At 46.3% G+C, this 12,504-nt stretch overlaps 1 protein-coding gene across 5 annotated transcripts in view; it reads right to left on the reverse strand.

Moving 5' to 3' along the window:
* Window positions 1–308: 308 nt before the first annotated feature.
* Window positions 309–12,504, reverse strand: part of HIRA (histone cell cycle regulator) — a 74,433-nt gene continuing 62,237 nt past the window's right edge. For all 5 annotated transcript variants that reach the window (XM_068563373.1, XM_068563372.1, XM_068563374.1 and 2 more), the window contains 2 exons: window positions 11,742–11,830; window positions 309–1,086 (listed from right to left, as the gene is read on the reverse strand). In XM_068563373.1, coding sequence (XP_068419474.1) covers window positions 970–1,086; window positions 11,742–11,830 — 206 coding nt within the window. In that variant the 3' untranslated portion in view covers window positions 309–969. The remainder of the gene's footprint in view (window positions 1,087–11,741; window positions 11,831–12,504) is intronic.

Genomic DNA, 12,504 nt, shown 5'->3' on the forward strand with positions numbered 1-12,504 from the left:
AACCAAGGACCTCTCCACCTGGCTTGGGAGAAGACAGGTGCATGGTGGCCAGCCCCCTCGCCCAGCTCAGCCTGAGATGCTGCACGACCAGGGAAGTGACTCCACGTCGTGAAATGACTTTTTGCATGGAGGGGCTGGGGGATCAGATGACATCAAAGGCGAGGGATTCACAGTGCAGGGGAGGGAGGTGGAAGTTAGAAGGAAAAGGCAGGGGAAGTCAGGACCATTTGGTATCCAATGCATGTTCATTTATTTTACACTTACAAAAGAAATCGCCCACCCTCTGCCCCATCCCCCCCAAAAGTCTCTTTTTACAAACATTTAAAAATTAAAACTAAATGAAGATAGACAAGTTAATTTCAGTACAATTATTTTTCAATGTAGCTGTCATAATTAGAGTTTAAATTTCCTACAAGTGACCAAAGTCCAAGTGACTTATAGGGAAATCCTGATTATTGGCCAAAAGGAAAATTCCATATTACAAGTTAGCAAATTCTAGTACAAAAATAGTCCATGTGTTGGAATAGGCTTTCTTTTTACATAGGTCTCAGGTCAGTCTACTGACTGCATAATACGCTAACGTCTCACGGTTCTCTCTTTCACAAATGGCTCATTCGTCATAGCTGGAGCAGCACGGTGCCTATAGTAGCAGGGCTAGTGCCCACCTGGGGACCGTGCTGGAGATGGCAGGCCTGGGCTGCCTCACTGGCCCCAGGGCAGTTGGGCAGAGCCCCAGCTCCGCACCGGGGTCCTGGAGGGAGGAACGAGTTGCAGGCAGAGCCACTCCCCCTGAGGGAGAAACAGGCCCAGGACACAGGGGAAGTGTGCCCAGGGGCTGGGCCGGTACTGGTGCAGGACAGCCCACCTCCTGCCAGTGTCTCCTCATCCTGTAGCCCAGCGAGATAAGAGGCCGACCTGCGTGTCCTCAGCGGCGAGAGTGTGGCCCTGCCCTTGCTGCGGCTGGGCAGGCTACTTGTCCCTCAAGATGTCGAGCTGTTCCTGACACTCGGTGAAGAGGCGCTGGAAGCGGAGGTTCTGCCCGATGACTGGCAGCAGCTCCTTCAGCAGGTCCCTCTTCCGCAGACCCTGCGGATACAGGAGTGACAGCTGAGTGCAACTGACAGTGAGGAGAGCTAGACTGTGGGGGTTTCCCTGGCCCATCAAAGACCCTTGTGCCCATCTGCCCCATGGGCACCCCCTGGAGAAACCACAGATGGATGAGAACAATTTCTCTGTATGCTGGGAGGCCTGGGACAGCTAAAAAGCTGAGCTTGGGCACGTGGGGTGGAGTGGCAGGGCCCAGGGAGGGACACAGTTCAAGGGTGGGTACCAGGTAGGTTCTGCTCTTCCGTGTCCCCTAAGTCTGCTGGCACAGTCACCGCTGGCCTCTGATTACACTCGTTAGTGGCCAGAGTAGCCTGACCTTCCAGAGCAGGATGGAAGTAAGGCTACCAGGGCAGAGGGCCAGGCAGACGGCTATCCTGGAGGGGCCACTCCCTTATGTGGATGTGCTCCAGGGACTTGAGGTCAAGGCCAGGGGCGAGGAGGTGCCTGGGTGGCAGTGACTGGCCTTGGTTTTATAGTCCTGGAGTCTCTGCCCTCAGCTCTTGCCTATGCCTCCTCCACCCTGGGTGGCACCATGTCCGCCTGGACCCTCCTGCAACATGCACTGCCACGCAGGGTCTCCACCGCATAGACCCTTGAGGAGCATGGCTGCTGCAAAGGGAAAACCACCAGCTGATAGCACTGACCACTGGAAGAGAAGGGCCAATATGTTAAAACAAGTGTGGTAACAAGATGATGAATTATAGAAAAGAACCAAGTGTAGATACCAAGTTTGAGCAACACAGTGGTTGAAGGAGATGGGATTAGCAGGAGACTGGACACTGCTGAAGACCAAGTCAGAGTGAGGTCAGATGGAGGAGCAGCCCACACTCAGCAGGGAGGCAGGCAGAGGGGAAACTGTAAGAGGAGAAACTGTACTGTTGCCTACAAAGGCAGGTGGAGCGCAGCAGATAGGCCCAACATCCACATAATGGATCCCACAGGAGACAGAGAAAGAAGAGAGAAGGAAATATTTAAAGAAATAATATGGGTATATTTCACATAATTAAAAAACAACGAATGGCCTTAGGTCGAAAGGTTCCACTGAGTGCTGATCAAGTAATATATGGGAAAACTGATAACCAGACACATTAGAATGAAATATACAGAATTTTCAGATATAAAAGACAGAAAATTTCTGAAAATTTCTAAAGTACAAGAACATATTACCTACAAAGGAAGACCTACCAAGATTCACAATAAAGTGGTTTTTTTTTTTTTTTGGCTGTGCTGCGTGGCCAAAAAAAAAAAAAAAAAAGATGGTAACTCATGACCAAGTAGGGTTTATCCTGGAAATCAAGGAGAATTTAATATTAGAAAACTTAGAACTAGAAAATAGGAAATAAAAAGATTATTTGAGATGACTTCATTGTTTAATCCACATAGAAAATGCAAAACAATTAATGGACAAATTAATAATAATAATAGAAAGATGGCTGGTGATTAATATACTAAAGTCAAATGCGTATGTACAGCAGCAATGAATAATCAGAAAACATAAAACAACTTATCACTTAGAATAGCCACAATTAAAAAATATCTAAGAATAATTCTAAAAAAAGATGCATATGGCCTATGTGTTGAAAATTAAAAAACTTTACTGGAAGGCATTAAAGAAAACCTAAATGAATGGAGAGTACTGATGGGAACAGTAGCATAGTACAGATATCAGGATGGAGGCTGCAAAAGGCAGTGGTGAGCACTGTGGCATGTGAAAGCTGCAGGGGAACTGCAGACCCCTGGGAACCTGGGGTCAAGAGATATAGGTAGAATACAACAGAATGTCTAAGGTTGTGGAAAGAAGCAGGAGTGAAACTTTTAGGGAAATTAAAAAATTTAAAAGCAGTCTTGTATAGCGTTAAGTGGAAATACAGCACATGTTGTAAATGGATTAAACTCCTTAATCAAAAAATGGATAAAAGAACAGGATCCAACTATATGCTGCTTACAAGGAACTCACTTAGATCTAAAGGAGGATATACACAGGTTGAAAGTGAAAGAATCAAAAAGATATCCCATGTAAATAATAAGCAAAATAGAAAAGAGATGGCTATACTAATAATAGACAAAATAGACTTTATGTCAAAAATTGTTATAAGACACAGGACACTGTATAATGATAAAAGGGTCAGCTGACCAAGAAGATGTAACAGTTATAAACATATACCCACCAAACATCAGAGTTCCTAAATACATGGTGCAAACATTATCTGAATTGAAAGGAGAAATCAGACAGTCCTACAATTTGCAGAAGACTTTGATATCCTATTTTCAATAATGGATAGAACAAGCAGACAGAAGATCAATAAGAAATAGAGGACCTGAAAAGCAGTATAGACCAACTGGACCTAAAGGACACATATGCAGAACACTCCACCCAACAAGAGCAGAATATACATTTTTCTCAAGTGCATGTGGAACATTCACCAGGACAGACCACATATTAGGCTACAAAACAAGTCTCAATAAGCTTAAAAAGACTGAATCATAAAAGTGTCTTTTTCAATCACAATGGAATGAAACTAGAAATCAACAGCAGAAGAAAAACTGGAACACACACAAATATGTGGAAATTAACACACTGTTACAAATCAATGATTCAAAGAAGAAATTACAAGGGAAAGTTAAAAATATCTAGGGACAATGAAAATGAAAACACAACATACTGGAATGCAGCAAAAGCACTGGCTAGGGAGAAATTTATAGCTATAAGAATCTACAAAGAAAGATTCACAAATCAAATCAATAACACAACATTCCATTTAACAAAACTAGAAAAATAAAAGCAAACTAAACCCAAAACAACAAGAAGAAAATCATACATATCAGAAAATCAGTAAAATGGAGAACAGAAAAACTATAGAGAAAATAATAAAACCAAAAATGAATTCCTTGAAAAGATCATCAAAATTGACAAGCATTTAGCTACATGGACTAAGAAAAACAGAAGACTCAAATAATGAAAATCAGAAGTGAAATAGGGACATTGCAACTGATGCCACAAAAATAAAAGGAGTATAAATAAGAGAATACTATGAACAACTGTACACCAACAAATCGGATGACCGAGATAAAATGGACAACTCCCTAGAAATACACAGCTTACCAAGACTGAATCATGAAGAAATAGCAAATGTGAACAGACCTATAAGTAACAAGGAGATTGAATCAGTAATCAAAAACCTCCCAACAAAGAAAAGCCCAGGACTGACCAGATGGCTTCACTGGTGAATTTTACCAAAAATTTAAAGAATAATGAACAACAATCCTCCACATACTCTCTCAAAAAACTGAAGAGAAGAGAACATGTTTAGATTCATCGTATGAGACCAGCATTATCCTGATATGAAAGCCAGACAAAGACACTACAAGGAAAGAAAACAGTCCAATGTCCCTTGTGAATACTGATGAGTCCTGAACAAAATACTAGTGCAGTGGTCCCCAACCTTTTTGGCACCAGGGACCGGTTTCGTGGAAGACAATTTTTCCACGGACTGGGGGTCGGAGGTGGGAGATGGTTCAGGCGGTAATGCGAGCAATGGTTCAGGAAATAATGTGAGTGATGGGGGGATGGTTCAGGTGGTAATGCAAGTGATGCGGGAGATGATTCAGGAAGTAATGTGGGTGATGGGGGGGATGGTTCAGGTGGTAATGCAAGCAATGGTTCAGGAAGTAATGCGAGTGGTGGGGGGGGCATGGTTCAGGTGGTAATGCAAGTGATGCGGGAGATGGTTCAGGTGGTAATGCAAGTGATGGGGGGATGCTTCAGGTGGTAATGTGAGTGATGGGGGCGATGGTTCAGGCACTAATGCAAGTGATGCAGGAGGTGGTTCAGGCAGTAATGGGAGTGATGGGAGGGATGGTTCAGGCGGCAATGCAAGCAATGGTTCAGGAAGGTAATGGGAGTGATGGGGGGATTGTTCAGGCAGTAATGTAAGTGATGGGGGAGATGGTTCAGGCGGTAATGCGAATGATGGGGGGGATGGTTCAGGTGGTAATGCAAGCAACGGTTCAGGTGGTAATGGGAGTGATGGGGGGATGGTTCAGGCAGTAATGCGAGCGATGGTTCAGGAAGTAATGTGAGCAATGGGGAGTGATGGGGAGCAGCAGATGAAGCTTCACCCGCTTGCCTGCCACTCATCTCCTGCTGTGCAACCTGGTTCCTAACAGGCTGTGGACTGGTACCGGTACTGGTACTAGTGAACAGAATTTAACAGCAAATGGAAAGGATTATATACTATGACTAAGTGTGATTTACTCCTGGAATGCAAGGGTGGTTTAAGAAACTAAAATCAATCAATGTAATACACCACATTAATAGAATGAAGAAAAAAAAATCCCAGAAGATCATCTCAATTGATGCAGAAAAAGCATTTGACAAAATTCAACACCCCTTCACTACTAAAACAATCAACAAACTGGTAATAGAAGGAAACTATCTCAATAAAATTAAGGCCATATATGAAAAGCCCACAGCTAGCATCATACTCAGTGTTAAAAGACTGAAAGCTTTTGCTCTAAGGTCAGGAACAAGGCAAGAATGTCCCACTTTCACTTCTATTCAACATAATACTAAAAAGTCCTAGCCAGAACAATGAGGCAAGAAAAAGAAATAAAAGACACCCAAATCTGAAAGGAAGAAGTAAACTTATTCGTTTGCAGACAACATAATCTTGTATGTAGAAAACCCTAAAGATTCTGGAAAAAAACCCGTTAGAACTAATAAATGAATACAGCAAGTGTGCAGAACATGAAATCAACACACAAAAATCAGCTGCGTTTTTATATACTGACAACCAACAATCTGGAAAAGAAATTAAGAAAACAATTCCAGTTGCAATAAGCTCCAAAAGAACAAAATACTTAGGAATAAACTTAACCAAGGAGGCGAAAGACTAGTATACTGAAAACTACAAAATGTTGCTGAAAGAAATTAAAGAAGATATAAATAAATGGAAAGACATCCCATGTTCATGGATTAGAAGACTTATTAATATGGTTAAGATGTCAATAATACCAAAAGCAATCTATAGATTTAATGCACTCCCTATCAATATCCTACCGGCATGTTTCACAGAAATAGAAAAATCCATCCTACAATTCTTATGGAATCCCAAGGGACCCCAAATAGCCGTATGAATCTTGAAAAAGATGATGTAAGGTGGCAGTCTCATACTTCCTGATTTCAAAACTTATTTCAAAACTACTGTGCCTTTTAATTTTTAAGGTATGTGACTACATTATCATTCAAAATAAATTTAAAATTAAAAAAACCTGAAAAACGCAATTTAAAAAAATGAAAGGGAATGAAATAAACTGCTATAAGCAAAGCAAAACATTCTGTCTGCCTGTGGCACCAGGGGCAAACTATCAGACAGAGGATGTGCCCTCTGGCCGGAAGGCTGGTGTGGCTGGTATCAATACCAACAGCCACCAGTACCATCTCCCAGCCTCGGTTCTCAGAAATGGATGGTGCTGCCCACTGTTTCAGGCACCAGCCTGGACACAGCTCATCACCACTTCTCAGGTCAGTGTCACAGGTCCTACAATGAAGATCTTGGCGGACGGAAGCTTCCCAAGAGCAGGGTCCGGCTGGGGATTCAGAGGCCGGCAGCCACGCACGCACCTGAAGGACGGCTGCTTAGTGCCCAACCCTCTGCTTACTGTCTCCCTCCTGTACACAGTGAGCCGTGATCTCTGAGGGAAAGAAATCTGGATTTTGGGGGTCCCCTGAGATGCGCTGGCAGCTCATATCACAAATTTTCCCAAAATATAAGGAATTCCTACAAACCAATAAGAAAAACAAATGACACCAACATATTTCAACAGGAAATACAAGTGGTTCTTAAATCTAGAGTCAGCATTACTCGTTGGCAGCACTCTCCATCCCCAGCTCCATTTCCCAGCCATCCTGAGGACCAGTTTCATTTGAATGGCCAATTCTCACCATGAGAGTGTTCACAAAGAAACTCAACAAGAAGGCAGAGGGCTCATACTCAATTCACCCCCTCTGCTCCCCATATCAAGATGAAGAGACAGTAAGGAGCTCAATATCAAAAAAACCAAACAACCCAATTAAAAAATGGGCGGAAGGGCTTCCCTTGTGGCGCAGTGGTTAAGGATCCGCCTGCCAATGAGGGGACACGGGTTCGAGCCCTAGTCTGGGAAGATCCCACATGCTGCTGAGCAACTAAGCCCGTGCACCACAACTACTGAGCCTACATGCTACAACTACTGAAGCCCGCGTGCCTAGAGCCTGTGCTCTGCAATGAGAGAAGCCACTACACTGAGAAGCCTGCACACCGCAACGAAGAGTAGCCCCTGCTCACCGCAACTACAGAAAGCCCGTGCATAGCAATGAAGACCCAATGTAGCCAAAAAAAAAAAAAAAAAAAAAAAAAGGGCGGAAGACCTAAATAGACATTTCACCAAAGAAGACATACAGATGGCCAAGAGGCACATGAAAAGATGCTCAACATCACTTATTAGTGAAATGCAAATCAAAACTACAATGAGGCATCACCTCATGCCAGTCAGAATGGCCATTATCAAAAAATCTAGAAACAATAAATGCTGGAAAGGGTATGGTGAAAAGGGAACCCTCCTGCACCATTGGTGGGAATGTAAATTGATACAGCCACCATAGAGAACAGTATGGAGGTTCCTTAAAAAACTAAACATAGAACTACCATATGACCCAGCAATCCCACTACTGGGCATATACCCTGAGAAAACCATAATTCAAAAAGAGACATGTACCACAATGTTCATTGCAGCACTATTTACAATAGCCAGGACATGGAAGTAACCTAAATGCCCACTGACAGATGAATGGATAAAGAAGATGTGGCACATATATACGATGGAATATTACTCAGCCATACAAAGAAATGAAATTGAGTTATTTGTAGTAAGGTGGATGGACCTAGAGTCTGTCATACAGAGTGAAGTAAGTCAGAAAGAGAAAAACAAATACCGTATGCTAACGCATATATATGGAATCTAAAAAAAGAAAAAAATGGTACTGATGAACGTAGTGACAAGCCAGGAATAAAGATGCAGACATAGAGAATGGACTTGAGGACACGGGGCGGGGAGGGGAAGCTGGGGTGAAGTGAGACTAGCATCGACATATATACACTACCAAATGTAAAACAGATAGCTAGTGGGAAGCAGCGGCATAGTACAGGGAGATCAGTTTGGTGCTTTGTGACCACCTAGAGGGATGGGATCGGGAGGGTGGGAGGGAGGCTCAAGAGGGAGGGGATATGGGGATATATGTATACATATAGCTGGTTCACTTTGTTGTACAACACAAACTAACACAGTATTGTGAAGCAATTATACTCCAATAAAGATGTATTAAAAAAAAAAAAAGCATAAATTCAGAAGAGCGCTGAGGCCAGAAGGGGATGTGGCAGACAGCAGGAGTTAGCTCTGTCCAGACCTGCTCCAAGACTTCCCTGCCATAGTCTTCACAGCTTGCTTTCCTGGCCTCCCTCCCAGTGGGGGTGCCCAAGTGGTCTGCTGGCTGCTGTGAGGCATGGGCTGGCTTTCCTTTTAAGAGGGTGGATGCTACTGGTACTGGCTTCCTTCTGTCTTCCTTCCTTCAGTTGGACATGAAAGCCATCTTATGACATGAGGGAGAGGCCAAGAGAATCACAGAGATACAGACCTCCACTTAACTCCAAAGGACTTGTTTTGGAGGACAGAATAAAACTACTTCAGCCACCACTAGACAGGGTATCATTTACCTGCAGTTGAAAGCATTTGTCATAGATACTGGGGACCCCGAGCAGACCAGTGGTTTTAGGCAGTTGGCAGAGGTAAAAAGCAGGTAGCATAGCACTGATGGTGCTCCTGGGAAGGGAGCCACAGGCTCTCCTGGACAAAGCTTGGGGTCAGCAAGAACAGCAGGAAGGAGGGGGAGAGGAGGGTGCATGGCTGGTAACCGGTGGCCTGCCTGTGTTCCCCACCCCACCTTGGCCTAGAGTGCCCACCTTCAGGCTGAGACAGAGAACCTCTATGTAGAGCTCTGGCTAACGTCTTGGGCTCAGGCCCCCAGAGTGGCAGCTGGGCACAGAGTGAGGCCCCACAACCCGGCCAAGGGTAGGGCTTTGTCAGACACGTGCTCCCCCACCCCACAAGCAGATGGCCTGTCAGGCTGCCCCAGAGGTGAGGTGTGCTGGGAAACAGCTCGACTACTGCAGGTAATTCAGAACACCCTTCCTGTTGAGGACAGGGGACAAAGCTGGATAAGCAGAAGCAGAACTCCAAGAGCTAATGTGCTGGGGTGAAGGACTGAGCCAGGGTGGGGGAAGGCAGGAATCCAGAGGGACACCTTGGCCTTGGGAACATGTACTGATGAGGAAGAGGCTGAGTGGGCTTCTGTCAGAGTTGAGAGCCCGGGGGACCAAAGCAGGGGCCTAAGGCCCATGAAAAGTGTGGGTCCCTGGTAAACCACCCCTTTTTTGTGCTGGTATCCCCAAGGGATGACCCGACCCTAGAATAAGGGTAAACTGGAAGGAAACCAGCCCCTGCACCAGCCAGTGCCCAGCTCTGAAAAGTCCCCAGGCAGCCCAGAAAACCTCCATCCCGACCGGGTTGAGACCCTGCAGAGCGGGTGCCTTAAGAGCTGGCACCGAAGCAAATAAAATGCTCTGTGCAAAAGCAACATCACCTGAGGCTCAAGCCATTTCTACAAGTAATTTTTCAAATACCATGTCCAGCAGACAGTTGAAAATAACCAGCCACTTGAGATAAGATAACGTGAACGAGAACCAGTAGAAACATTTATAGGCAATAGAGACAGACCCACAAGGGCTCCTGGTACTAGAACTATCAGACATGCAACTTTAAAATAAAATAACTAAGCTTACTGTGCTCAAGAAGATCAAAAGACTAAAATGAAAATTTCAAGGAGAATTAGAACTATAAAAAATGATGGAGCAGATTTTAAGAAGGGAGGACATGCTACCTCTCTGATGATGAGGGAAATGAAAGGGAAGCTATAACCAAAGACAGCCTCTAAGTAAAGTCCACAGAATGAATGAAAGACATAGACCGAGAGCTTTGTGAGACTTGAAAGCACCAAGGCAGGATCCCGAAAGCACTTACAAAGCAGTGGAAAACGGACTGGTGGCAGTTTTAGCAACAGCAGCAAATGCTAAAAGTCTGTGGCACAATACCTTCAAAACTCTAAAGAGAACTGATTTTGAACTTAGGATTCTAGTAACCAACTAAATTAACATCTACAGCAACAAAATAAAAAATGGAGGCCAAGTACACACCAAGACCTCCAGAGTCCTCCCAGGACCGACCCTCCAATCTTTCACCTATTTCACCCTCCCATCACCTCTGCTCAGCTGCTCCTTTTACACTCGAGCCCTCATACCTCAGGGCCTTTGTCCTCACTGTTCCCTCTGCCTGGATGTTCTTCCCCCAGATATCTGCGGGGCTTCCTCCCTTACCTCCTTTGATCTCTGTCCATCAGTCAGGGCTTCCTCGATCACTGAATGTAGAACAGCGCCCCATCAGCACTCCGCACCCCTGCCCTCTTCATTGGTGTTCACAGGACCCATCCCCGCCAACAGGTTACATGTACTTGCTCATTTGTCTCCAATCTGCCTCTGTCCCCATGAAGGCGGGGCCCCCGAGCCTTGCTTGCTGCAGCCGGCTGCCGAGCTACGCCTGGCCAGAGTGGGGCTCCACCGGCAGCTGCCCAATGGCTGAGTGAAGCAGTGGAGCGAACCATGCCCCCAGTTCCCCGCCAACCTGTTCCTTGCCCAAGTCGATCAATTCACTCTACCCACTTGTGTGAGCCACAGTCTCATCTGTGCAATTTCATTACGTTCATTATTCTCTTTCCCTCACCTGCTCCATATCCAACCACCCACCCGCCCAGTCTTGTAGGTTCTGCCTCCAAAATACATCTTGAATCTGCTTTCTCTCCCTTCTCTGTGGCTGCCACATGGATCCAAGTTGTCTTCAGCTACTGCCAGGTCTGCCTTGTCCCGACTGCTCTGCTACATCAGCGCCAACTCCTCTGCCGGTTCCCACTGCCCTAGACTAAACCCCAGCTCCTCACAAGGTCCCTGGGATCCACCTCCTGCCCTCTCTGGACTCACGTCACACCCTCTCCTCTGCCAATGATGTTCCAGCCACAGAGGCCTCCATGGGCCAAGCCCTCTGTACTTCTGTCACCTCTACCAGCACATTCCCCGGTCTCCACGGAGCAGGCTCATTCCTGTCCTGGGGTTTCATCCTGCAAGTCCTCTTCCGAGGTCTCCCCGCCGCTTTCTCCCAGACACACCCATCACCGCTCTGTTGACTGAACTGCTTACTCGCTCACGTCTGCCTCCTGACCGGACTATGAGCCTCACTACTAACAAATCCACAGCCCCCGGCAGGCGGCTTTCCCAGCACAGGCGCGTGGCTGAGTGGACGCTCCCTCAGCCCCTTATGCCGAGGGCTCCTGCCAGGGTGGGTGGGCTGGCAACTCGCCCTCTCTCTGACGCCGGCAGTGTGCTGGAAGAGTGTAACAGGGAAGAATTTCAAAGCACTTTGGCTTACTTTTCAATTTCCACCTTTACTTTTCAGGAGAGATTTCTTGTGGCAAAAAGGAAAGTGGCACATACCACTACTGTTGACTCCCATTGGCTTCCAGTGGAGGAGTGAACGGGCCCCAGTAAGTCCTTGCATATTTCTCGGAGTCGGTATTCAAACCCTAATTACAGAAAACAAAAAAACAAAACAAAACAGAAATAGGAACACATTACAAAAAGAAATAAAGTCAAGAACAGGCTAAGTTGTTGTGTACATCAAAGCAGAAAGAACACTCACTTTGTTGCCTCCTTGTCTCAGTTCAGCGCTCAGAGGCCATAGCGAGAGGATCTGACTCACCCCCCCCAATCCCGGGAAACACACGCAGTGGCCGCTGTGTGCTGGGCCAGGGAAGACAAGACGTGGAAGCTCTGGGACAGACCCCCCAAGGGGGTGGAGAATGTGGGGGCTGTGGGAGGAGGGGAGTGGGCTGAGGGGGGCCTATTGGAGAGAAGAGGTGGGGGCAGATGCACAGGGTCAGGAGGTGTCCTTCGGGAGAAGATGGGTGTGGGAATGAGTTTGGGCAGAGGAGACGGAGGAGGAGGTGGGGCTACGGCACAGATGGAGGGAGCACCAGCCACGCTGGAGGCAGAATCGGGGGCAGCCGAGGCCACAGGGAATGGAGGAAATCAGCCAGTGATGAGGGTGGAACCTGAGGATGCTTAGAGGAGAGCTGGTGTCCCTGTGAAGCTCGAGTCCTCCTCCCCCAGGGGAGGAAGGAGGGACAGAGAGGGGAGGGGAGTTGTGCGCGGGCCCTGGGCCAGACGCGCGTGAAGATGGAGAAAGAGAAGCAAGCGG

This window comes from Eschrichtius robustus, chromosome 14 (genome assembly GCF_028021215.1).
Source record: "Eschrichtius robustus isolate mEscRob2 chromosome 14, mEscRob2.pri, whole genome shotgun sequence".
NCBI lineage: Eukaryota > Metazoa > Chordata > Mammalia > Artiodactyla > Eschrichtiidae > Eschrichtius > Eschrichtius robustus.